The sequence below is a fragment of the Sorex fumeus genome, unplaced genomic scaffold (genome assembly GCF_029834395.1).
Source record: "Sorex fumeus unplaced genomic scaffold, SorFum_2.1 ptg000038l, whole genome shotgun sequence".
NCBI classification, from domain to species: domain Eukaryota; kingdom Metazoa; phylum Chordata; class Mammalia; order Eulipotyphla; family Soricidae; genus Sorex; species Sorex fumeus.
Window position 1 is genome coordinate 13,207,038 of NW_026606095.1, and position 25,857 is coordinate 13,232,894.

At 39.8% G+C, this 25,857-nt stretch overlaps 1 protein-coding gene and 1 long non-coding RNA gene across 2 annotated transcripts in view; one reads left to right on the forward strand and one right to left on the reverse strand.

Moving 5' to 3' along the window:
• The window catches only part of PTAR1 (protein prenyltransferase alpha subunit repeat containing 1), a 50,733-nt gene extending 44,120 nt beyond the window's left edge, over positions 1–6,613 (forward strand). Inside the window, exons 6-7 of the mRNA XM_056118781.1 lie at positions 2,441–2,745; positions 4,860–6,613. Of these exons, the coding sequence (XP_055974756.1) occupies positions 2,441–2,745; positions 4,860–5,202 (648 nt within the window). The 3' untranslated portion in view covers positions 5,203–6,613. The remainder of the gene's footprint in view (positions 1–2,440; positions 2,746–4,859) is intronic.
• Positions 1–25,042, reverse strand: part of LOC130028029 (uncharacterized) — a 48,110-nt gene extending 23,068 nt beyond the window's left edge. Inside the window, exon 1 of the long non-coding RNA XR_008793146.1 lies at positions 24,986–25,042. This is a non-coding gene — a long non-coding RNA (uncharacterized LOC130028029). The remainder of the gene's footprint in view (positions 1–24,985) is intronic.
• Positions 25,043–25,857: the final 815 nt, after the last annotated feature.

Sequence of the window (25,857 nt, forward strand, 5' to 3'; positions counted from 1 at the left end):
GAATAAAAGCTTATTTGCTATAAATTCATTAACTATAAAAATTTACTTGATAATTACCTCTCGATTTATACTTAGATTTCTCTTCAGCATCAGCATTACTCATAAACGAACACCCTAATGTTCATCATTGTAGAATTTGACTTTTCTCTTTGGATGCCAGTCAGAACATGATTAGTCGAGGGAAAGAATGGCAAGTCCTTAAATACTGATATAAATACATACATATGCAGTTTGATACTAGGCATGGTTTGATCATATTATACTGCTAAAACATAAATAAACATGCACACACAGACTAACGTTACCTCAATAAATACATGTTTAAATTGGTCAAAAACTTTTCCTGAATTTGGTCCTGAGAGCACAGTAGGCTGAGTATTTGCACTGTACTTGGTGGCTCAGGTTTAATCTCCAACACCCAGTATGGTCCCCCAACACTAAAAGAAGTAATCTCTAAACACAGAGCCAGGAATTCCAAAATCTCGCAGACACTACTGCGTCCGCGCAACATCATATGTTATTCATAACCAACAATAGAAAGCAAATTGTCTACTGTTGCTGTCTATTGTTACTGTTTTCAGCATGAACTCCACCTTACTTTTATTTTTTTCCTTTTTAATAATTTTATATATTGAGTCACTGTGAGAGCAGTTACAAAGCTTTTGGGTTTAAGTCTCAGTCACACAATGAAACACCCGTCCCTTCACCAGTGCCCATTTTCCACCCCCAAAATCCCCAGTATACCCCCATCCCACACGCTCCCCCTAACTGTGGGGGCAGATGATTTTCACATTATTCTCTCTCTCTACTTTGATTACATTCAATATTTTGACACCAGACCCACCATTATTATTTGGGATTTTACTCCAACACTCAGATCTGACGAAAAGGCAGCCGTAGACAATTTGTTTTCTACTGTTGGTTATGAATAACATATGATGTTGCATGGCCGCAGTAGTGTCTGCGAGATTTTGGAATTCCAAAATTTTAACAATTAAATGTGGAGGGATTTCTGCCAAAACCTGCTGGGTTCCTGAGTCTCTGGGATCATGGCCATTAAGGAGAGGCCGTTTGTGGGCTGCGACTGGGGATCTCCTTGAGGTGGGGTGGAAAGGGCCGGCTCCACCCCCATCCCATGAGGCCCCGCGTGTCTCATCACTGAGAGCCCAAACCTGACTGTCCAATGGCCTTTGGAGGATGGCGGCTACCGAGCTGCCATGGGGGAGTAGGCAGAGGGACAACACCCTTTCCCCCTTGAGTGGTCTGGCACTGGTAACCCATTGCAGGGACCAGACGCATCTCTGCCAGTAGCCACTGGGTGCTGAGATTTGTCTCTGAGTCTCTGGGATCATGGCCTTTAAGCAGTTTGATCAGGAACCAGAGAGGCCATGCCTCCAATTATATAGCTGAGCCGGAGGTGGTTTGTGGGTGTGTGTCCCACATACCTAACTTTCAGCCATTTCCTTTCTTGGTAAACTTCACTGCAAGTTTTTGGGGTCTGGCCAAAGGCAAAGCAGCAATTTTGGGGTATCTGGAAGTCTGAGGGCGCCATCAGGCTGCTGATGCACTCACCTCACAGGTACAGGCTGACCTGCTGGTGGCACCATACCCCTTAAAAATCTTATTGTTTAACTTGGTCACAATAGTGTTAATGTTGATGCTTTTGGTGTACAACTTACCTGCCCCTCCACCCTCATCAAAGTATCTGTGACCCTTTATCACTGTCCTTAGGTCATTTCTGCTCTACTGCTTCCTTACCCATCCGCTACTACCCCCTACCTGGTGGCTTCAGTTCTATTGTAAAGGTCTGAGGATTTGTGTTCGGTGCATACTGTCAGCTCCCCATTTTGTTTTTTATATTCCACTACTGAATGAGATCATCTGCCATTTTTCATTTTTAATATGACCCCCTTTGGTTCCATCCAAGTCATAGCAAAAGGCAAAATTGTCTTTGTCTCTCTCTCTCTTTTTTCTTAATACAACTGAGTAACATTCCATGGCCCATTGTATAAGGATGTTATTATAAGTCTTTTTGTTGTCCTTTGTTTTGGGGGGACCACACCCTGCAGTGCTCAGAGTTATTCCTGACTTGGTTACTCCTGGCTCTGCATTCAGAAATCATTCCTGAAAGTGCTTGGGGGAACCACATGGAACACTAGGGATCAAACCCTGCTTGGCCATGTGCAAGGCAAGTGCCCTTCCCACCGTGCTATTGCTCTGGCCCCACTGTTACAACTTTTTAGGGGAAAGCCAGCAATTACTGAGTTTCCACAAAGTAACAGCACTATGTTAGACATTTATATAAAACATACTGTTGGAAATGGTAATACCAAAAAAAAAAGAAAAAACCAAGTAACATATCAGAGAGATATCGTAGGCAGTGTCGAAGAAAGAAATTTTTGGTAGTTCCTCATCTAACTTCCTTTTTTCTTTCCACAAGATTCTTCTTGATGAACTCTCTTCTACTAAACACTGGGCATCCATGCATGTTTCTGACCACAGCGGTTTTCACTACCGCCAGTTTTTGTTAAAGTCATTGATTAGCCAAACTGTGATAGTTGGTTCTGTGTTGGAGCAAAATCATTTGAGAAGTGAGCATACCTTAATTCTTCCAAAAGATGAAGAAGCATCGGCCTCAGCAGAAGAACCAAGGATAAATCTTCCTCGTCTTCTTGAAGAAGAAGTTGAGTTCAGTACAGATCTCATTGATTCCTACCCAGGACATGAAACCCTTTGGTGTCATAGGTAAGAGAAGGGAAAACCAAGCCCCTCCCGAATTTGTATGCCCTTGTGAAAGTTACTGCATCTTACTCCTGCCTGCCTTAGGTAAAGAAATACTCTTGATTGTGGAGCTTTACTCTGAGTAGCTTGGAGGAGTTTATTTTACTCTCCTCCCTGCCTCCCCGTTTTGTGATTGACAGTATGAAGCTACCAATACCGGTCTCTACCTGTGGCTTTAGGATTGTGGCCTCTAACCCTGACTACACAACTGGATATTAACCACTGTTACTTCCAGACGAGAAACAGAATTTTCTGTCTTAATGGGACCGAAGTGCTATTTGTTAAGACAAAGATTAATTGGAATTTGGGTTTGGGATTAAGAAAGTGTTGGGAGAACCTCTGTATAACTCTGACTAGTAGTCTGTCATTGATCATTATTCTTGGTAGTTTATTTATCTTTTAAGCCCGGCAAGCTACCGAGAGTATTCGATATGCCAGACACAGTAACAACAAAGTCTCCAATGGAGACGTTACTGGGCCCGCTCGAGCAAATCGACGATCAACGGGAGGGCCTTTACCTTACCTTTTAAGTTTTATTTGTTGTAAATAGGTCCATCATATGCTCCCTGTCTACTACAATTGCAGAAAGAGTGGGTAAAATTATCTTTCTTTTTATATTTTTTTAAATTAAATCGCTGTGAGATACGCAGTTACAAGGCTATTCATTGGGTTTCAGTTATACAGGATCCCAACATTATGACTCCATCAGTGTATATTTCCCACCAACACTGCCCACAGCTCCCCTCCCACCCCCCTCCTCCCCCTACTCCATCATCAAAGGAAAATCATCTTCTAAGACACTATTTCACGGTGTGCTGGGTACTGCCCCCATCCTGTGGTGGTGTGTTGGGACCTATCGATCCAGCTTTGAATCCATGCAGTTGGGGGTAGCTTTCTGTTTGTTGCCTTGAAGAAGGTAAATTTCACAGAACACTGTGTGCCTTTTTTTTTTTTTCTCCTGTTAAAGGGACAGGAATCCAAGTAAGTTTGGGAACTTCTGTTTTTAGGGTTTATGAGTTGCTAATATGTGTAGTAAATCATTAATACCTGTGTAATTTATTGTATATAGTCAACAAAATTTGTGGATTCTAGACATAGATATCTTCATTTTTACCAATGAGTCTCAGAGCAGAAAAACTTGTTTTCCCTTAAAGGAATAATAGAAAACTATTTTTCTCTCTCTTTCTCTCTCTCTCCCCCACTTTCTCTCTCTCCCCCACCTTCTCTTTATATATATATATATGTATATATACGTATATATAAATAAAATACATATACAGGTATATAAATAAAATATACATGTATATATACACACATATACATGTATATATATTGTATATGTATACGTATATTTTGGTGGTTGGGGAATGTTTTGGGGTTGCACCCAAAACATTGGGTTAGTTGGTTAGTCTGGGCCAACTCCAGACTGTGCTCAGGGCTTACTCCTAAGTGGGGCTTAGGGATCACATGTGTTGCGGGGTCTTGAACTTGAGTTCAAGCACCTTCCCTGCTATACTCTTGCCAAGAGCTGTAATATTCAACATGCTCATCTGCCACACTGTACGTCCCTCATATGTGAGGAGACTTAGTTACACTCTACTGATGGATTTAGAATAAAATTCAGTTGATTTCAAAATAATAAGACGATGAACCACCCAAAAAAACTATTGAATAGGGCCGTGAGCTAAGCATGTAGAGGGAGCTATTTGCACTAGTCAAAATCATTTGTATTCTGGGATACCAGCAAGGCTTGGTTTGGGTTTGGGGTTTTTATTTATGGCAGAGACTGGACTAAGGCCTGCCTGTTTCTTATTATAGTCATGATAATCATCATCGTAGTAAGTGCTCTGATAGTCTTTGGTTGGGGAGGGGAGCAGTTAGTATTCACAATCCAGTACATAAGGATCTGTCCAAATGGCCCAGTCTTTCATCGTAAACCATTCTCCCTCTTTCTGGGTTGCAAAGAAGCAGTGAACTAAGAATTGATACATCTTGAGACTACCAACTTATTTTAGTTTTTCCTAAAAATGTCTGACTTTGATTTTTGTTTTTTCTCTCTTGTCTTCCTTCTTTCCCAGGCGGCATGTTTTCTACCTTCAGCATCACTTGAATGGTAGGCTTCCTCACTGTGTGACCCAGTTGTCACCTGCAGACAGCCCTGGGGGAACTGTAAGTGACTTGCACCTCATCTCAGGAGGCCCCCACATTTCTCAGGCAATGGAGGTCGATGGACTGAGTGACTCTAACAAACAGGGCTTTTCTCAGGAAACCAAACGCCTGAAGCGGACCCCAGCTCCTGACTCTCTGGGCCTGGAAATGGAGCACAGGTTCATCGATCAAGTATTGTCTACGTGCAGGAACGTGGAGCAGGCCAGATTCGCCAATGCGTACAGAAAATGGCTGATTACACTGAGTCAGTGAAAGAAATGGATCAGCCCTGCAAGGTCCCCTTCTAGTGCAATATTGTTTTCCTTTCTTATTTACTTAGTTGCATGAATTGTTTCCATAATTGCCTAACTATGTATGTTCTTCATCTTTAGATTAAAAGTCCATAGGGGATCTTGATTTATTTTGTTAAAGAACTGACATTCCTTTGGGGATACAGTAACTCTGTAGTTCCTTCCTGCTAAACAGTGAGTCTTAATGTTTTTAACTTCTTATCCTTTATATTTGTGTACATGAGATTTCTTGTCATTTGGTTCTTTTAACGTGGTTCAAATATGCCACCCCCCGCAGTGCAATTGCGGCATAGGCTAATTTTTTTTAAAGTGAAAATTTATGCTATAGTTCTACCTAAGAACAGTACAAATGCAAAATTACTCAATTTAGTGGTTGATCTGAGAATCAAATGGCCTGATGGATGGATACGTGAAATGCAAATCATTTCTTTTTTCTCTAGAACACCCTACCCGTGATAGACCCACATAACCAAAGTGAAAAATGTCTGAATTTATATGAAAAAGTGCTTCCAATAGACCCATTTTTGAAATGGTTATTTTAAAGAAACTAATTTTAAGATTTTATGTAATAGCAGTACTGGAAAATTATTTTTATTACTAGTTTTGATAGATTGTTTTTACCTCAGATTTGGTATATGCCAAAAACAATCAGTCCATATAAAAAGTAAACTTTTTTTGAAAACCTGAAATGCCATTTTTTGTTATATGCTTACTTTGTTTTTGAAGTGACCCTGAAAAAAATGGAGAAATATTCATAGAATGTCCATTAAAGTCTTCCTTTTAAAAAATGTAAGTTATTGAAGATACACTGGATGAATGATGAAACTTCTTGAAATGGTTAATAGAAGTGTACTGGCAAATGCCAAAGGAGAGGAATACTTAGAAGGTTAGTTCTTCGGTCTTTATTTTAAAAAATAAAGCAGTTTTTTAAATTTTAGTACTCAACTTATCAGGGATGAGGTACCAAAGTATCCACCTTACTGTGAGCTGTGTATCTTATCTTTTTAGTAAGTAACAAGGGCTGGATTTTTCAAGTCATGAGGTAGGAGTGGGGAACGGTCCAATAATCTATCTCTTCCTCCTTCCTAGAAACTCGGATTTCTTCCAATATAGCATTCTCTGTTTTCCCAATCAATTCCATAGTTGGCATCTTTCACGTTTTCACACTTGTCTTTCCTGTATTATTTCAGGGATGCACACGTAATCTCATGAATTTGAGAACCCACTGAACAAACAACATGCAATAGGAGTCTGAACTGCTTCTGTGTCAGCTTGCTAGTGGTGAAAGCCATCTGTAGTCTTAAGCCTGTGTGGACTGTTAGTCAATGAAACAGCTGTGACCAGCATCCTTCTTTCTGCTTCTGAGGTTGCCTTCTGGAGGATCCGCCAGGGGTAGGGAAAGGCACTCCTCTTGTCACAATGTTATGGAAACACCGAATTTGAGTTAGGTGCCGAGCATTATGGGGGAAAAAACAGGCCCTTTGCTGGTGCGTGCATCATTATTTTATTGATTGACAGTCTGTCATCTGAGACGTAAGAACACCAGAGAAGTTGTCCAACTGGACCCTGTTGTCAGAAGCTGCTCTTCTTTCTTGGGGCAAAAATGACCTTTTTATACTTTTGTAGTACTTTGGTGAGAAAATAATTGCCATTGAGAACATAATTTCATCACTCTTTGGGTGCAAAGCATATTTTGAATCAAATACCTCAAGGTCTACCCTAGACCTCTACAGATAAAATCTTTAGTTTGATTTTCAGCACCTGCAGGGGGTGGTGGGGCAGGGACTAACTTATGTGTATTATACTCTCACACCCGGATGCTATGGATATTCCACTATTTCACTCACGGATGTTGCCAAATTCTGGCCTCACTCAGTATTCTCTTTGTTTCTGAGCACTATAGTATGTATCCCGAGTAATATGGCCCCTTAAGCTTTGATGTTAGAGAGTCAGGATATGACTAAAACAAATACCCTGTGAAATTGGAGCTACTGTTTTATCGCGCTCCCAACATTTTTATACTTCCCCCCAAACTATGCCCAATTTTGATGTGAACTTTCACGTATTTTAAGGCATTATGCACCCCAACCCTTTGAAGCCATTCAGCACTTCAGTATATCTTGGTCTCTTGTCTTCTATTCAAGTTTTCAGTAGGGAGTAAAAATCGAACTATCCAAAGGTTACTGTTTATATATGACTTGTATGTATTACTTTATTTCTGAAATTTGAACTGATTGTGTTCATTCACCGAAAAACTAGTATTGCCCTAGGAGGTTTTCTCCCCGCCTCACCCCTGCCCCAGAATGGTTTGGTGTCTAAATTCCCCATTTGTAGTACGGTATTTCTGACAGACTGAGATCATGCGGTGAAAAGGATACATCTATGTTCAGGGATTTATTAGTCTTCACTTTATTTTTTTCTATGACTATGTCATTAGTTAAGAGGAAATGTCGGCGTATACTGACACACATTTTATGGAACTTCCATTGGAAGAATAATAGGCTGTTTTACCATCCTGCGGATCAGGAATACTACTGACAAGCAACAAGCAATAAGATCTGTAAATATCTCCACACCGCCCTCTTCCTCTATTCCGCCAGTTCCCTAGTATACCTATTTAGTAATGTAATGTTCCCAGAATCTGTCTGTGCCTTGTACATTGTGAGGACTCATTAAATATTTATTAATGATTAGCTGAAAAGAGGGAAGACATGAGGGATATATTAAAGTGAGTTCTGATTGAGAAATTGATGAATTACGGCAATGAATTGTGAATGAAGTAGCTTTATGATGCTTCAGGGAAGCCATTAAATATAGAATAAGTTAATTTAGATGTTTTTCTTCACTTAACTATCTTGTTAAAATTTATTCAATCCCAGCCAATAACTAAAAGTCTGTAATGATCAATTTGAGTACTTTAATGTATATTTTTAAATTCTAGATCTAAGGAAGCAAGGCCATTTGCATTACGAACACAAGTTTCCATTCATTTTTAATGCTGGAGGTCCTAGCTTATCAATAGAGCTAGATCCCTACTTAGGGTGTCTGGAGAAATGCTTTGACTTCAAGACTTATCCTGTATCTACCTAAATGTTCATTTTGTGTTTCTCCTTTTTCCACAGCAACTTGAACTGTGGACATTTTAGATATTTCTTAAACTTGCGTGAGTCATTTTTTAAAATTCAAAGATTTGACACCTATTAAAATGTCCTCCTTTTTCCCCCCTATATTTTCTTTCGAAATTTTCCTATCTCTTTGGACACAATAGGCTCAGACATTGAGCCCTATTCCTTATTCCTGTGGCATGGCTTTAATTTAATGAAAGGCTTAATCATAATAGGATTAAAAAATATTGAGGTTGTCACTTGAAACCACTTCAATCTCCATATATGGACTTCTGTGATATCTTGGTCCAAGATACGGAAGCAAAAATTACTGGGTTTTTATGTGGCGCTTTGCAGTAATGCATATGGTAGATTGTGGTACTTAGATATCCCATCATGTCAGTTTCCACCTGAGACACACATGCACGTGCATACAAAGAAGAATTAATACTGTTGGGAGGAAAGTGATGCCCTAGTGATTCTCTGCCATAGTACAAGATTGTGTCTCACACAGGTGTGCAACTATGACTAGCTGTACAGTTTAATCTCTGCCTTTCAGGATAACAGAAAGTAGCAGCATAGACTCTTTCCTTTTCACCTTTGACAGAATGCTTTTCTGAGCTTAGTTATTTACTGGAAAATTACAAAACATTAAATAAAGTATGCTAGCAAGTCTGAAGTGCACTGTAGCAAGCAGAATCCAATGGTCTTGAGACCATTTCTCCAACAGATTCTGCAGAGCCCGGCACCCTGCAAGGTGCTGGGCATACTCCTAACATGCTGCTGGTGCATGGTGGGCCCTGTGTGAAGGCAGAGGAACGGTGAGACTGACTCTGTCATGAAAGTGGTGAGCAGGAAAAACCTGAGAATGCTACTCAGAGTCGTACAGTATCCGGGGGTGGGGGAGGGGGGCAGATAATCTATACACACTGTTAACGCAAGTGCCTTGCATATACTGCAGGGTGGGTGGGGTGGGAATCAAGACTTTATTTAAGCCCAGTGCTTAGGTAGAAAACAGAAACTGCAAGTCTCGGCGTTTGATTGTGACTTGCTTTCTTTTTTCCACTTGTTGGGCATGGTACCACAGCACTTTTTTTTTAATCCTTGAATGTGATACCGGCATGAGCAGGTAGAAAGTTTTGGGTTGTATTTAATTACCATTTTTAAGCGCCCTGCTGAGAAAACTGCGTTCTGTATGACAGAGACCGCTTTGAGGTTGGTGATATCACAGTCATCATTAAAGATCAGCCAGGACCCTGTCCGTCCCGGCTTTGAATGGAAGCAATGCCACTCCACCCTAAAAGAGGTCGTATAGTTGTCCCAACTGAGTCCTTGCCTCATTTTAGGGATTGGAAGGACTCCCAAATTCAGGGTTACACGAGGTAGCTGAAAGGAAAAGGGGCATGGGACCTTTATCCTTTGAAATGTTGCAGAAGAAGAAAAGACGGGTAAAATGTAAACTATATCCTTTAGAGTGCATGGTGGGAGGAATACAAAGAGGGAAGGGAGGGAGAGGAATTTCGTGTGATGAGGTAGCATGTAATTTTAACTGATCAGGTCATTAAAGAAAAAAGTCATACCTAAAGATTCCAAAGTGCTTTGCAGGGAACTGCTGAATAATATACTTCCTCAAGGGCACTAATACATCACATTCATAATGGAGACCATTGTGACAGTTGTGCATCTGGGGTGTGGAAGCCTCAGCCCTCAGCTGTGACTGGCGCAGCCTCCTTAGGCCACGTTAACACTGTACAACCAAACTCTGTGCTGACCTAGCAGCAGTACCTTCGTCTGCTGATGAAACCTTGTGCTTCCAAGAATATTCGCTCTCTGTAGCTTGTGCTTTTTGGACAGTGATCTGGTCCATGAAGCTAACCCTGTCATTTCTCCTATTAGTCTGTTATTCCTCAGGGTGTAGAAGATTTAGTCAATTTAGGACAAAATTTTATATTCTGTGCAAAAAAAAAATTGCAAAAACATGTGAAATATATAACTAGCTCTTAAAATTTTAGTGTAGATAGTATTTTTTATAACCTGCAACTGGTACAATAGCTCGTAGTTGCTCTGTGGTTGCCTCATTGTCTCTCTGCTTTTGTCCCTGTGGCTCTGTTGTGAGTGTTCTTTGACATGTGCTATCTATGGCGATGGTTTCTATATTGTGTTTTTCATGTTTGGCCCAGATCAGACCGTTTCAGTTGGCATCATTCTCAGTTTCGGGAAATCCTATGGAAGAAAATGGTTGCTGTTGATTTTCAAACTGGCAGTTCTTTTGCTTTAAACTTCATTTTCCCTGAAAGAGTATTTTGTGTCCAGATCCCTATACATGTCTAGTGTATTGCATAATGCCTTGAGCCTTGTAAGAATTTCACAGGTCCGAATTGCTAAAGGCTAGTCGAAAGTAACGCCTCTCTGTCTTCTGCCTATTTTTCTCATTCTTTGCTTCTAGAGAAATGCAAAAGATCCATAATCAGGTTCGAATGTACAGAACAACGATTAGCAGCTGTACAGCAGTGCAAGTGAAATTTAGGTTAGGTCTTTTAAAAGCTTATACTTGTATGTATATTACACAAATACATATAAATGGAATTCAGAAGTTGAATTAGTGTAGTGGTTTGTCAATAAAAATTTATCTGGAGGATTTTAGTTTTCACGTTTACTTAAAAGTGCTCCTATTCAAGGCAGTTTTATTAGACAAGCCACCTCAAGCAAAACTGGCAACCAACACGTATACCCACTAAATGTCTAAATAAACCAGGTTGTGTGTGTGTGTGTGTGTGTGTGTGTGTGTGTGTGTGTGTGTGTGTGTGAGAGACTTTATATTAAGCCTCTGGTTGCTTATGGCTCATTCTTTATGGCTTTCCTTCCGTAGCTTTAGGAAGTCAGCCTTAATGGTGTTTATGGCAATCACTTTCCTTAAAGTACTATGCAGCATAGTTCAGGCCTTTACCTTTATAAAGTGATTTTGAGGGCTTTTCATGTCATAGGGATGCACCATTTCACACGTCTGGGCATTGAATCGTACAGCGGTCTGCCAGAAATGCTCATGTCCATGTACATAGAGTATTTTCCCTCACAATGCCATTTTGTATTTGGAGCAGTTCTTCCTTTTTCCTTACAGAATGAGTATAAACTGCAATCATCTTAGGTGCTTAATACACATGTAGTCACTTATTGATCAAACTGAGCATTCCGAAAATAGCTTCTTGTCATCTTGTCACCGAGGAATTTACTTTTAGAGTAATATATGTTTCAAGTGGAAGAATTATATTATTTGATGTGAATCATTAGGCTTATTTAGGCTGGACTTAGTATAACAAAATTCAAATGTTTATGTAGAACAAGATCTGGCAATAGGAGATATGAAAAGTTTAATACCATTTTGTCAAGGCACATTCATAAGTGTGAATAAATGCTTCATTAGGCCGCTGACCTCCACCCTATAATCTTCTGGTATTGTTTCTAGATTGCAGTCAGTTTCTCTGTAACATCCAATATTAATTCGGTGTAGTTCCTGTGTATTTCTTCTCAAATTTTGGTTGCTTTCTTAGAAGTGGTAATAGTAAAATAGGAAGTAGGATTTCTCAGAATATCTTCAAAATGAGTTATGAATTTGTGAATGATGTAGTAGTTTCCATCTCTTAACGCTTTTACCGCTCTTTGGGCATTTTTGACTATTTACGATTTTACTATTTTAGAAAGAAAGAGTTAGCAATCAGACATTCCAACCTTAGCTGTGAGGAGCAGAGTGCCAGTATAATTGGGTACTGCCTTCCAGCGAGTTTGGATGCTTGACTGTGATGCTGGTGTCTAACTGAGACTACCACTGTCAGTATTGCATTTTGGTATGTGTTATTTCAAGAATAACACACATTCTAGATTAACTCGGTTTTTACTTGGACAGAATAAAAGACGAAGTGTTGCATGTCAAATACATACTCTGCTACAAAACCTGTAAAAGACATGAAAACTGATAGTGGGTCTTTTTAAAAAAAAGTAAAAATGAATCAAGTCTCTTCAGCACTAAGTAGATGTGTATTTTGACACGGAGAGACTTTAAAGAATAGTTTTCTGATTCTGCTACTAGAATTCACCATGTATGTTCATTTTAACTTTGCTTGATTCTCTCTCTATAAAAAAAAAAAGTATTTCAGTAAGTTGCAAAATCGTTTTGAGATTTTTTTTTTTTCCGGTAGGATAGTTAAATGGACAAGCTATACGTAATCTGTGGTGTAAAGTCAGATCCGGGGCATTAAAGATAAGTTTGGCTATTTTCATTTTACTGAAGATTCTCCCTGTCTTCACTCTAATCACAGTGTAGTTTCACTCTAATGGCACGTGTAATTTCACCGTTTGCTCTGGTGTTTCCCTCTTTGCGCGCGATAGTTTTAGTGATTGTGCTATAGTTTCCCTGTGTTTGCACGGCAGTGTTCCTGTGATCGTGCTGTAGTTTCTCTCTGACCATGAGAGTGGTTCCCTTCCGTTTGCACTGCAGTTACAGTAGTTTCTCTCTGATTGCTTCATTGTTCACTCTGTCCTCACTGCAGTTTTCTGTTCGCCCGGTCGTTTCGTTCTGATCACTCTAGTTTCCCACTGACCGCATTGCAGCTTCGCTCTCCTTGCTTTGTGGCTTTTCTCTGACCACTCTGCACGCTGTAGTTTTCTAGTTTCTTCTAAGCGCACCGTAATTTTTTTCTTAAACAGTTTTCTCTCCAGGTAGTAAGGAGTCCATACTAAAGTTGCTGTATCTTTCAATACAAATTGATATTTTTTAAGGTAAATATTTTTTGGTTTTTTTTTTTTCAATACCTAAAATGTATGCAGAGGGAAAAAACAAATTTTGCAATAAGATATTTTAAAGATATTCTGCTTTTGTTATTCTGGACGTTAGTACTCTAGGGTGCTTAGAATATAATGCTTAGTTCTAAGGTTAATATAATGACTGTAGATTCTTTATTTCAGCACTGTCCAATAGAAATAAAAGAGAGCCACATGGTATAGTTTCCTAGTAAACACATAAAACAAGTAAAATTAATTTTAATATATTTTATTTAACCCAAGATAGTAAAATATTATTTCAGTGTGTAATCAAAATAAAAAGTTATTAATGAGGTGTTTCCCCCTTTCCCTCTATAGTAAATCTTCATACTTTAGCCTCTTTGCACTTCATAATGCTTCTTAATTCAGATTAGTTGCACTTCAGATGTTCAATAGCTCGTGGCTAAGGGGTACTGTATTGGACAGTGTAGCTTTACAGGGTACAAAGAATGACTGTATTAAATTGGGAGGTGGTGAGACAGGCATGAAATTACGGTACTTTAAAATTCGTATACTTACAGAAGTATCTAATAGAATTATCGACTCATTTGCCTTAGTCTTCATTTTAGATTTGCCCTCTGCATAGACTCAACCTGTTCCAACTTGCCAAGCGTTATTTGGGGAAGAAATTCCATGCCATGTAAAATACCGTGATATGCGTGATTTTTAACAACATACTATTAACAACATCAACGTGTATGCTGAATTCCGTCCTGTCCCTTCAAAATGATGGCTTAAATTGCATGTTAATTTTGTCTGTACCTATTTTGTTTTTGTATTATTCTTATACAATGATGTGTATTAATAAACAGCCCTAGGACTCTAGTTTTCCTATGCAGCTGTCTTCCAGTGATTACAGGTACACTCACTAAGTTGTAATAAAGTGGCAGGAAAGTAGAACGAACCATTCTTTTCTCCATTTTCTCTGATTTTCACTATGTGACCATGTATGCAGCCAGCTATAAATTATTGTGTTTCTGTAGGATATGGAAAGTGGTTTTCATGTCTTTGCTATATGTTTGTGATTTCTGAGTAAACTTTTCATCTCCTAAGAAGAGTAGTCACTGTGATTTCTTTCTATTTGTGATGGTGTTTTCAATTCCTCTATCCTGCCCAGCTCTATCCAAACCAGCTTATCTTGTTTGGTTGCCGTGATGGTAGTCGTTGGGTGAAATGCTGTTTAAGTGAACCCAGTGATTGGATTTCCTGTTTTTATAGAAAATTTTAAATGTCACTTATATCTGGAACATAAGTGTCAAAACGAAGTAAGAGAAATGATCGGGTTTGCTTTTAGTGTGCAAAAAGCAAACATTTTAGACTGATTATGAAAATCATCGTGATGAAGGTATAAAGCAGTATTTTGCTCAGTTATTTCAGTGTTACAATGTACATTTTTTTCCTTTTATTAATGAAAAAAAAATGGGATGGGGAAGGACAGACCCAGAGGTGCTTAGGGCTTACTCCAGGCTTCCGCATTCAGAGATCACTCATGGCAGTGCCTAGGGGACCTTCACAGTGTGGTTCAACCATGTGCAAAGCAAGTGCCTTATCTGCTGTACTATGTTTTTGGCCCCATCACATTTTATTAATCCCGAGTCTCGTCATTTTTATTTTAAGCCACATGTAGCATTCTGTTATTTAAATGGTACAGTGCACATGCTCTGAAAAAGTATTTGATGAAAGAAACATCTTTTTTACTCAGATTGGAATATCTTAAAAGTAGGTTTTCTATGAAAGTACTTTATTATTTTGTTCCACGACTGGGTTATATTTTAAATAATGTACTGCTACTATTTATGCCAATTTTGGGTAGGAAGCAAGAGATAGTATTCGTTTTGCATCGTTCTGAGGTACTACAATGTTTAAAACCACAGCGTCAATTTGTGCCAATTTGTTATTTTTGATAAGTGGTTTTTGCTTTGATGTGCTAGAGAAGGGAACTAATTTCCTAAAGACAGTCTTGATTTGAATAAGTGGCAGATTATATTTATATATATATATATATATATATATTTTTTTTTTTTTTTTTTTTTTTTGCTTTTTGAGTCACACTCAGCAATGCACAGGGGTTACTCCTGGCTCTTCACTTAGGAATTACTCCTGGCGGCGCTCAGGGAACCATATGGGATGCTGGGAATTGGACTCAGGTTGGCCGCGTGCAAGGCAGATGCCCTACCCGCTGTGCTATTGCTCCAGATTATATATTAAAAAAAAAAAAACTTCCATATTAGCAAACTGCATCTCTGGGAAACTGCTTAACAGGATATTTCTTGGGAGATTAACAGTAACAACAGAGGCAGGGTGATAGGCTGGGCAGTTGAGACCTTTTATTATTTGTCTGCTTTCAGCAAATATTGCTTTCCTTGTGGCTGAAACTCACATTTTTGCTTGTGTTGCTTTGTTCTCTTAGGGGGGAAACTACAGATTAGCCCCTCCTTTTTTTTAATTTGCCGGGGTGGGGGGGGGGTGTTGCCATGGGGATTATGTACCCTGGCAGTACCCAGGGATCATTCTTGACTTTGTGCTCAGGAGTGACCCCTAGTAGTACTCAGGGGATGGTGTGTGATACCAGGAATTCAAACCATGATTAGTCAGCCACAGCAGGGCAAGTGCCTTAATCCCCGTACTATCTCTCTGGCTCCCAAAGTTGAAAATTTAAATAGTATTACTCCTTTTTATTCCTCGAGTCCAAAATGGCAAGATATGTACATTGTCAGCTTTGTAACAGTTTACAAATATCTTTCTTATAAGACAATACATACACTAATTGTGTTCTTTGTTACAGAACTTGAAAACAGAAGCAAAAATTTTCTTAGCCTTTTTCTTTCACAGAAAAACTCTTAGAATTTGATGATTAAAAAACTGAAAGCCAGGGTCTGGAGCAATAGCATAGTGGGTAGGACAATTTGCTTTGCACGCAGCCAACTCTGGTTCAATTCCCAGCATTCCATATGGTCCCCAGAGCACTGCCAGGAGTAAGTCCTGAGTGCATGAGCCAGGAGTAACCCCTGTGCATCGCCGGGTGTGACCCAAAAATGCAAAAAAAAAAAAAAAAAGCCTTTTTTCTAAGATCAGGCACAAGACAAGGCTGCCCACTCTCACCACTTTAATACCACCTTAATACAGTATTAAAAGTCCTTGCCATAGCAAGTAGACAAGAAACAGACATTAAGAGCATTCATGGGTGACATGTTAGACTACTACAGAGAAGCTCCTAAAATTGTATAGTAATATGGCAGGTTACAAAATCAATATGCCGAAATCCATGGGGTTTTTTAATATGCAAACAGTGAAGTGGGAGGAAAAACTGAAAAAATCTCATTTACATTTGTACCTCAGAAAATCAAGTACCTAGAAATTAGCTTACCAAAAAAGGGGAAAGACTTATGTGTGCCCGGGGGGAGGGGGGGCGGGGGGAGGGGAACAACCCTATGAATAGCTACTAAAAGAAATAAAACAGGACACTAGGAAATTGGAAACATGCCTTGGTCATGGATGGGAAGGGTCTGTATTGTCCAAATGACAGTCTTGTCCAAAGCATACAGACTCACTGGAGCCCCTATTAAAAAAATATTAAAAAAAAAAAACACATAGTCCAGACACTCTTGAAATTCATACAGAATAATAAACTCCCCCCAAAAGCCAAAGCAATCCTAGGAAAAAAGAAAACGGAAGGCACCTCTTTCCCCACTTTCAAATTGTACTATAAAGCTATAGTTATCAAAATGGTATGGTACCAGAATAAGGAAAGACCCTTAAAAATGTAATAGAATTGAGAGCCCAGAGACATCCCTAGGTGTATGGACAATTTGATAAAGGAGCAAAAATGAATGAAGTAAAATAAAAACAACAAAATGGTGCTGAGAAAACTCGTCAGTCACACGGAGAAAAATGAAAACAGACTCTTCTAATACCATGTTCAAAAGTCAAAAAGTTCACAATAAAGAAAAAGTAATGCAAAATAAGAAAAATATTTACAGTATTTACAAATCATAATTCTGATGAGACTAGTTTTGATAATATAAAAAAGAACTCTTACAATAACCATTAAAAGCAGAAAGTCCAGTTAGTGGACAAAGCAAATAAACTTTCCTTTGTATAATTTCCAGAAAAGGCATGAAAAGATATTCAGCATCATTAGTTATTAAAAGATTAGTGAAAATCATGGTGGAATAGAACTTTAGATGCACTTGGAAGACTATAATAAAAATGACATGTATTGGAGACTATATGAATGTGAGACTTTAATTTCCGTTTTATCTTTTTTTTTTCCTTTTTTGGGTCACACCTAGTGGTGCTCAGGGGTTACTCCTGGCTCTGCCCTCAGGAATTACTCCTGGCAGTGCTCAGGGGACCATATGGGATGCTGGAGATCGAACTCAAGTCTACCCGCTGTACCCGTTACAGCCCTGTCTTATCTTTTCTCTGATATTTCTTACCTGGCTTTTAAATGGATGTATTTAAATAGTTTTTTTTAATGTTGCCCTTTATTGGGGTACAATTCATTGTCAAAGCAAACTTCATTACTGCTAATCAAAAGTTGATGTGATACACACACACACACACACACACACACACACACACACACACACACACGTCACACATCAACTACATACTGATAAAGGCACAGTGGATTATTTCTCCAAGTTAGACAGTCAGTTGGTCACCATCTATTCGAAGAAAACACTATAAACTGGAATTTAGGGGTTAACAGAGTGCCAAAGCAGAAACGTGCTGGGCCCATAAACTGGAGACCAAGAAAATTATACTTAATTTGCTGGAGTCTGAAGAGCAGTGCCACAGTCTCAGCCAGTTACAAGTGTGCAGTTGGAACAAAGGTATAGATAAAAGAATCGAAATTCCCTGGTTGTAAAACCAAACTCTAAACTCATGTTTTAATTAGCTGTATTGTCTTTTAAATATTTGTGGACACATAACAAAACAGCTAATTACTTCCCTGGCCTTATAAGGACAGCCTGCTGTTATTAATTTGTAATTCTTGTTTCAGGTGGGAGATTCTTAAGAACCAAACCATCTAATTAATAGAAGGCAACATACTTCCCTTATTATTTTAACAAACACTTGACAGGCACATGTAGGTGTGATTAAGTACTAAACTGGAATTGTTACACCATGTTGAATTTAAGTGTTTCCTTTTTTGTTGAGTAAGACAAATGACAATGGCAGCATTAATAAAATCATAAGTATTTCATAGTGGCTTCTGGATCTGTTTATTGCAATAATGTTACCCTCATCTGAACTATGTTAATTTCAGTTTTTTGTTGTTACAGAGTTAGGTATTAAACCAAGGGCCTCAGACGTGGTGAAGTATTTGTTCTACCATTGAGTCATTAAACTATGTTGAATTCTAGTAGTATATTGATACCTCACTGGAGTCTTCATATGCACTTTCCTGATAATGATGTTGATCTTTCTATGTGATTAATGGCTATTCATAGACCTTCTTTTGTGGTGTGTATATTCAAATTATTTCTTGGGTTTAAAATTGAGTTGTTTGTCTTGTAACCACTATTTATAAACTCTAGATGTAAATCCTCAAAAAAAAACCCTTTTTTTTGTTGAATTGTATAGGTACGTTGAAAGATAACAAGAATATAATTTTATCTAGAAATCTAGGTTTTAATCAAATTGATGCCAATATTAATCACAAAAGCAACATTCCACAGAATGTTGTAAAACAGAAGAAAGCAAATTTCTTGAGTTGCCATAATCCTAAAGGTTATGATCATTTTTGTGCAGTAATTCTTTTTGATAAAATTTTATAAGTAAAATTAAGATGTTGAATTTTTTGTTGTTGTTGTTTAGAGGGCAACATAAAATAGTCTGAGTGCTCATTACAGTATGCAAATTGATTATGGCCTAACTTTAATAAAATCTCAGTTGAGAAGTATTGATAGAAGATTTCTGGGTGTTCAAAGATCCAGTATTCTTTCAAATAAGACTCTACCCCTACCCCTGAGGTCTGGAGAGATAGCTTAGTAGCTGAGAATGCCTTTCTGGCCTTACAGAGTAAGGTTGTGAGTTCAATCCCTGGTGCAGAGTTCCCTGGTCTTGAACTTGGCAGCTCAGCTGTCTCTGCGGCATGCAGTTTTCCTGCACCATATACTGCACTATAGCCAGGCGTATCTCTGCCGAAGGGTCTCTGCTGAGCACCACCACGACCCCTGCGACCAGTACAGGAAGAATGTGAGCATCACAACTAAAGTCAGTGGCCCTGGCTGGCACCTAGGCAAACGCCAAGCCTCAAAAAAGCTCATCCCTTGTGAGCACTGTGGGAAGATATCTGAGTATCACAACCTGAGGTAAGCACCACAGCTGTGTGCAGACCCCTAGAGCCAGGCATGTGTGTCATTTCCAGTCATTAGGAGGGATAAAGGGACCAAATAAATCCTTCCATGCACTCATGCATACGTACTACTAGCTGCATGAAAAGCTCAAGTACTTAACTTCTTCAGCATACCCTATGTATCATTTCCTGTTTTGAATTTTTTTTTATCTGTATAAGCAGTCTTCACAGAAGTAATGGAAGAAATTTCTACAAAGAGTAAGAAAATAGATAAATGATAATATGTCACAGAGGAGATGTTTAACATATCTGAGAAACTTCAAGATTATTTTTTTACTAACATCACTTTAGTCTAAAAAAAGGGAATAAAAACCTTTTGTCATGTCCTTTGATAGTACAGAGGCATAAAATTAAATCACACCTATCCACAGTTTTTAACCGAAGTAACCTAAGAATCAAAGGTTGTTAATATGGAAAAGCTATCTTCAAGCAATACCCACATGATTCTAAACAGAAAATGTGTCATTAAAACTGTTATTTAACAATGAGTTATCATTACAACCAATGCAGATAATTTATGGCTCTAAAATCCAAATTTCGAAAAACAATTTTGTTTGGGGGCCTCACCTGGCAGTGCTCAGCGGCTACTCCTGGTGGTGCTCACAGGTTGCTTCTGGTAGCATTCAGGGGACTGTGTAGACTCAGAAACAGAACCTAATGCCTCCATATACTCTGCGTGCACTCAGTTAATTGAGCTATTTCTCCAGCCCAATGAAGCATCATTACTTATGAATGATAACTGTGTTAGAAAAGCTGTCATAATAAAACATGGTTTCTACAGTTAATTAAAATTCAGTAAGGTGCTAGACATAAATATGCAATTTGTTCTTTGTTATTCAAAGACCATATATTTTTGGTCTGTTCATTTATTTGTCGGGGGAGTGTCTCACCCAGCAGTGCTCAGAATGTTCTCCTGGTTCTGTGCTCAAGCGTCACTCAGGGCATTTTGTCTATTCATATACTAATAGCAATTACAGAACATACTGAAATACAGCAGATTCCACTTGCAATGCTTTCTAATATGCTAAGAAACATGAAGCGTCTACATAGAGGTCAGGAGTTACTCCCGGCTCTACAACTCGGGAGTCAATCCTGGTAAGCTTAGGGGACCATAAGGGATGCCGGGATCAAACCTGGATCAGCTGTGTGTATGACAAGCACGTTAGCTGCTGTACTATTACTCCAGTTACTATTTAAAAGATCTTGAGAGAACTAGATGTAAATACTGAATTTCTTGACTGGGTTGGTCCATCTATCTTTGGCTTCAGTGAGTCGGCAAGAAAGGCCAGGAAATGAAAAGATCTGCAAAGAGATGCATCATTAAAAAAAAAAAAAATAGGTCAGTGTTCTGGATCCCTGTGGCCTCTCCCAGGCATACTTATTCCAGAATGTCGACCTGATGGTTTGGTGCTTAGGCCCATTGGTTCTGGGTTCCCCAGGGCCACACCTAGTGGTGCTGAAGGAGAAGCATGCAGTGCCAGGAATTAAACTCAAGGCCTCAAGCATGCAAGACATTTGGCCCACCCCTTTGAGCTACCTCCATGACCCACTATATATATATATATATATATATATATATATATGTATGTGTATATATATGTATATATATATATATATATTTATGTAGGAGTAGGGCGTTTGCCTTGCATGCAGTCAACATGGCTGACCCGAGTTCGATTCCTCCGCCCCTCTCGGAGAGCCCGGCAAGCTACCAAGAGTATCTTGCCCGCACAGCAGAGCCTGGCAAGCTCCCTGTGACGTATTCGATATGCCAAACACAGTAACCAGAAGTCTCACAATGGAGGCGTTACTGGGCCCGCTCGAGCAAATCGACGAACAACGGGAGGGCCTTTACCTTTTTACCTTTATTGCTATTTATTCAGTCATTGATTAGGCTGATTGAATTGGGCATGAACTCCAACTTGCTTTTTTTTCCCCTTTTTTTATAATTTTATTTATTAATGGGAGAGCTTTTACAAAGCTTTTGGGTTTAAGTTTCAATCATACAATGAAACACCCGACCCTTCACCAGTGCCCATTTTCCACCACCAAAAAACCAAGATAACCCCCATCCCATCCTCTCCCCCTACCTGTGGGGTAGATGATTTCCACGTTACTCTCTACTTTGATTACATTCAATATTTTGACACCAGACCCACCATTATTTGAGATTTTACCCCAACAGTCAGATCTGCCAAAAAGGCAACAGTAGACAATTTGTTTTCTATTGCTGGTTATGAATAACATATGATGTTGCATGGTTGCAGTAGTGCTGTGCAATTTTGGAATTCTGAAAATTTAACATTTTAAATTTTAACATTAAATCTGGAGGGATTCTGCCAAAACCTGCTGGGTTCCGAGATGTGTTCCTGAGTCTCTTGGATCATGATGGTTAAGCAGCTTTGATCAGGAGCCGGAAAGGCCATTCATGGGCGGCAACTCAGGGTCTCATTGGGACAGGGAGGAAAGGGCCGGCTCCACCCCCATCCCATGAGGCCCTGCATGTCTCATCACTGTGGGCCCAAACCTGACTATCTAATGGCCTCTGGAGGATGGCAGTCACCGAGCCTCCAGGGTGAACAGGCCAAGGCATGAAACCTATTTCCACCTGGGGTGGCTGGCGCCGGTAACCTACTACAGGGACCAGACGCATTTCTGCAAAAAAGCCACTGGGTTCCAAGATTTGTTTCTGAGTCTCTGGGATCATGGCCGTTAAATAGCTTGATCAGGAGCCAGAGAGGCCATTCGTGGGCGGTGACTCAGGATCTCGTTGGGGTGGGGAGGAAAGGGCTGGCTCCACCCCCAACCTGTGAGTCCCTATATGTCTCGTCATTGCAGCCCCAAACCTGACTGTCCAATGGCCTCTGGAGGGGGCACAGGCAAAAGGACAACACCCTTTTCCCCCTGGGGTGGTCCGGCACTGGTAACCCATTGAGGGGACCGGATGCATCTCTGCCAAAAGCCGCTGGGTTCCGAGATTAGTCTCTGAGTCTCTGGGATCATGGCCGTTAAGCAATTTGATCAGGAACCAGAGAGGCCTTGTCTCCAATTATATAGCTGAGCCGGAGGTGGTTTGTGGGTGTGTCTCTCTAACTTTTGGCACCACAACTGGCAGTGGTCAGTGGTTACTCCTGGCTCTGCACTCAGAAGTCAATCCTGGTAAGCTTAGGGGACCATACAGGATGGCAGGATCAAACCTGGGTCAGCTGTGTGTATGGCAAGCACCTTAGTTACTATACTGCTATTCCAGTTCCCTTTAAAAGATCTTGATAGAATTAGAAGCAAATACTGAATTTCTTGACTGGGATTGTCCATCTATCTTTGGCTTCAGTAAGTAAGCAAGAAATGCCTAATAAATTCAATTTTTAAGTCTGAAATGAAAAATGAAAAAAAGTTAAGCCATTAATTTAAGGTGGCTTGTGTTGGAATGCGACAGTTTATAAAGTGAATGTTGAGGCCAGGAAATCGTATACAATCCCCAATACTGCATGGTCACCCGAGCAAGTGTGGCTCTGGTGGACCCAGCATCATCGGTGTTATCCATGGTAGAAGAGCATCGCATCCTCAGTCTTGAACCACTGTCCCATTTAGCTGAGAATCAACCGGGTGGGATTACCCTCGCCACCACCACTCCCACCTTCTCCCACCTTCTTAGTACAGCTTAGAAGTCCCCACCACCAAAAAGTGAATGTTTATTCTGTAGTTGCAATTTTTCTGTACAGTTAGAATCATTTCAAAAGTTTCAAATATATCTATGAATACATGAATTCTCATACCTTGACAGGAATAGCTCTAAGATCCAGGTACGTGAAAGGACCTAGACACACACACACACACACACACACACTCACACACACGCGTGCGTGCACACGCACACACACATGCACACTCATACAAACATGAAAGGAAGAAAGGTCACTAACAGGGTAGAAAAATACCCTGTAATAGTCAAGAAATGCACAATAAAAGATTTCTTAAAATTTAAACCCATCAAATTAGCAAATACTTCTGGGTTTTTTGTTTGTTTGTTTTTAATAACATCAAGTACGTGTAAGATTATAATGAAACAGGCGCCCATACTCATTACTGGTGGGAATGTTCATAGGAATCAACACTTCAGTAATGTTTTTATTTCAAGACTCCTGACAGCCTTGATACAGTAATTCCACCTTTGGGAAACACCCTCCAGGGAGTCCCGAAAAAGGAAAGTCTGATGCACAAAGTTATTTACCGAGTCTTACTTATATTTAAGGAAATCTGAAAATTGGGCCAGAGATATTGTTCAGCAGGTAAGGTACTTGTCCTTGCCGGCAGCTGACTGGTTTAATCCGAACCAGAAGTAAACCTGGAAGAAAACTGAGTGTGGTCCCTGAACCAAAACAAATCTGAAAATGAAAGTCAAATTTGTACACTGGTGGAGAAATGGGTGTGGAACACTGTATGGCTAAAATCCAATCATGAACAGCTTTGTAAGGGTCTATCACAGTGATTCAATAAAACAGTTTAAAAATAAATGTAATTCAGGAAAATATTAGCTCACTTGTAAAAACGTATGCCCCTTAAAAACGATCACAAAGTAATTTTACAAAATACAGTGATGACGGCTGGAGAGATAGTTCGGTAGGTAAGGCACTTACCTTGCACATGGCCAATTCCAGTTTGATCTCTGGCACTGCATGCGATCTCTTGAGCATTGCCAGGTGTAACGTCTAAGCACTGCACCAGAAGTAAGCCCTGACCACTGCTAGGTATGTCCCTCAAAGTCAACAACAACAAAATTGTAATGAAGAGTGATAAATGTAGAGGATAAGCTATGCAACTGTATAGTACGATTGACTACATATTTATAAAATAAAAAAAATGGAGAAGAAACAAATTTTAAGAGCCTGGTAACAGTCTCTTCTTCAAATGGAAGTGGTATGAGTAATAGTGTTCTTTCATTTTTTTTTTTATCAAAATACGTTCAGGGAGAATGTAAAAGTCTGTATTTTTATACCACAAAAGATGACTCAAACAATCGCCACAGTGTCTGGAGTAAGCAGGGACAACTCATAGCATATGCTCTTCATAGATTCTAGGTTTCTGTTGAGTGAAAAAGTCTACATTAATTTTTCAGCCAATGGCAACACCTTTTCAAATTCTGTCTGGCACTAGCAGTCATGCACAGGTCAGCATACGGAGAAAGATTCACTAACCACAAATTCTCTCATGAAGCACTTTAAGAACTTAAGGTAGCTAACTAGTAAGAACTTTAGTCAGGAAAAAGAACCCTTTCAGGAAAAGAAGACACTTCTACTAAAATATCTTATGCTAACTTTTGTTTACTCTCTTTTATTTTTTTATTTTTATTTTTATTTTTTTGCTTTTTTGGGGGGGTCACACCTGGTGATACACAGGGGTCACTCCTGGCTCTGCACTCAGGAGTTACACCTGGTGGTGCTCAGGGGACCATATGGGACGCTGGGAATCAAACCCGGGTCGGCCACATGCAAGGCAAACGCCCTACCCGCTGTGCTATCTCTCCAGCCCTGTTTACTCTCTTTTAAAAGATGTCTCTTTTGGGATCAGAGCAATAATACAGTGGGTAGGTCATTTGCCTTGCATGCAGCCAACCCAGGTTCCATCCCTGGTATCTCATATCATCCCTCGAGTCCACCAGAAATAATTTCTGAGTGCAGAGCCAGGATTAAGCCCTGAGTACTGCTGGGTATGACCCCAAAACCAAAATAAATTTTTAAATCTCTCTTTTTCTGAGCAAACAATAACTTCCTTGAGGCCAGAGTGATAGTCTAATAGGCTGAGTGCATGATTTGCATGTAGGAGACTGTCTTGATTCCTGAGAACCACACTACCCTAAGCACCAACAAAAATGATTCCTGAACACTGATATAGGAGTACCCCCTGAACACTGCCAGATGTGAGAATCGCACTTCCCCATAAAACAAAATGAAAAATGTGAAGACTGACATTAAGTGCACTCCATTCTGTGACTGCTTCCAGCCCAATGTGAGTGCATAAGATTTTCCTCTATTCATCATCTCTTTCCTCTGTGAAAGCCATTTCACTTCATTGTTTTTAAAAATGATAATAACAGGGGCTGGAGGGAAAGAAAGATGGCGGCCGCACGGGAGCCTTGTGGACAGCAGGTTTGGGCCAGGCTCGGCGGGAGCGGCGGGGACCTCATGGGAAGGGGGGCTTTGTGGGCCGTCCCCCACGCCCCACCGAGGTCTCCAGCTGCCCCCCACGAGCGGCTCTCCGACACGGCCATGGCCCAGGAGGCACAAGGACTTAGCACAGAGAACCAGCCGCTTGGAGCAGAAAAGCAAATGGA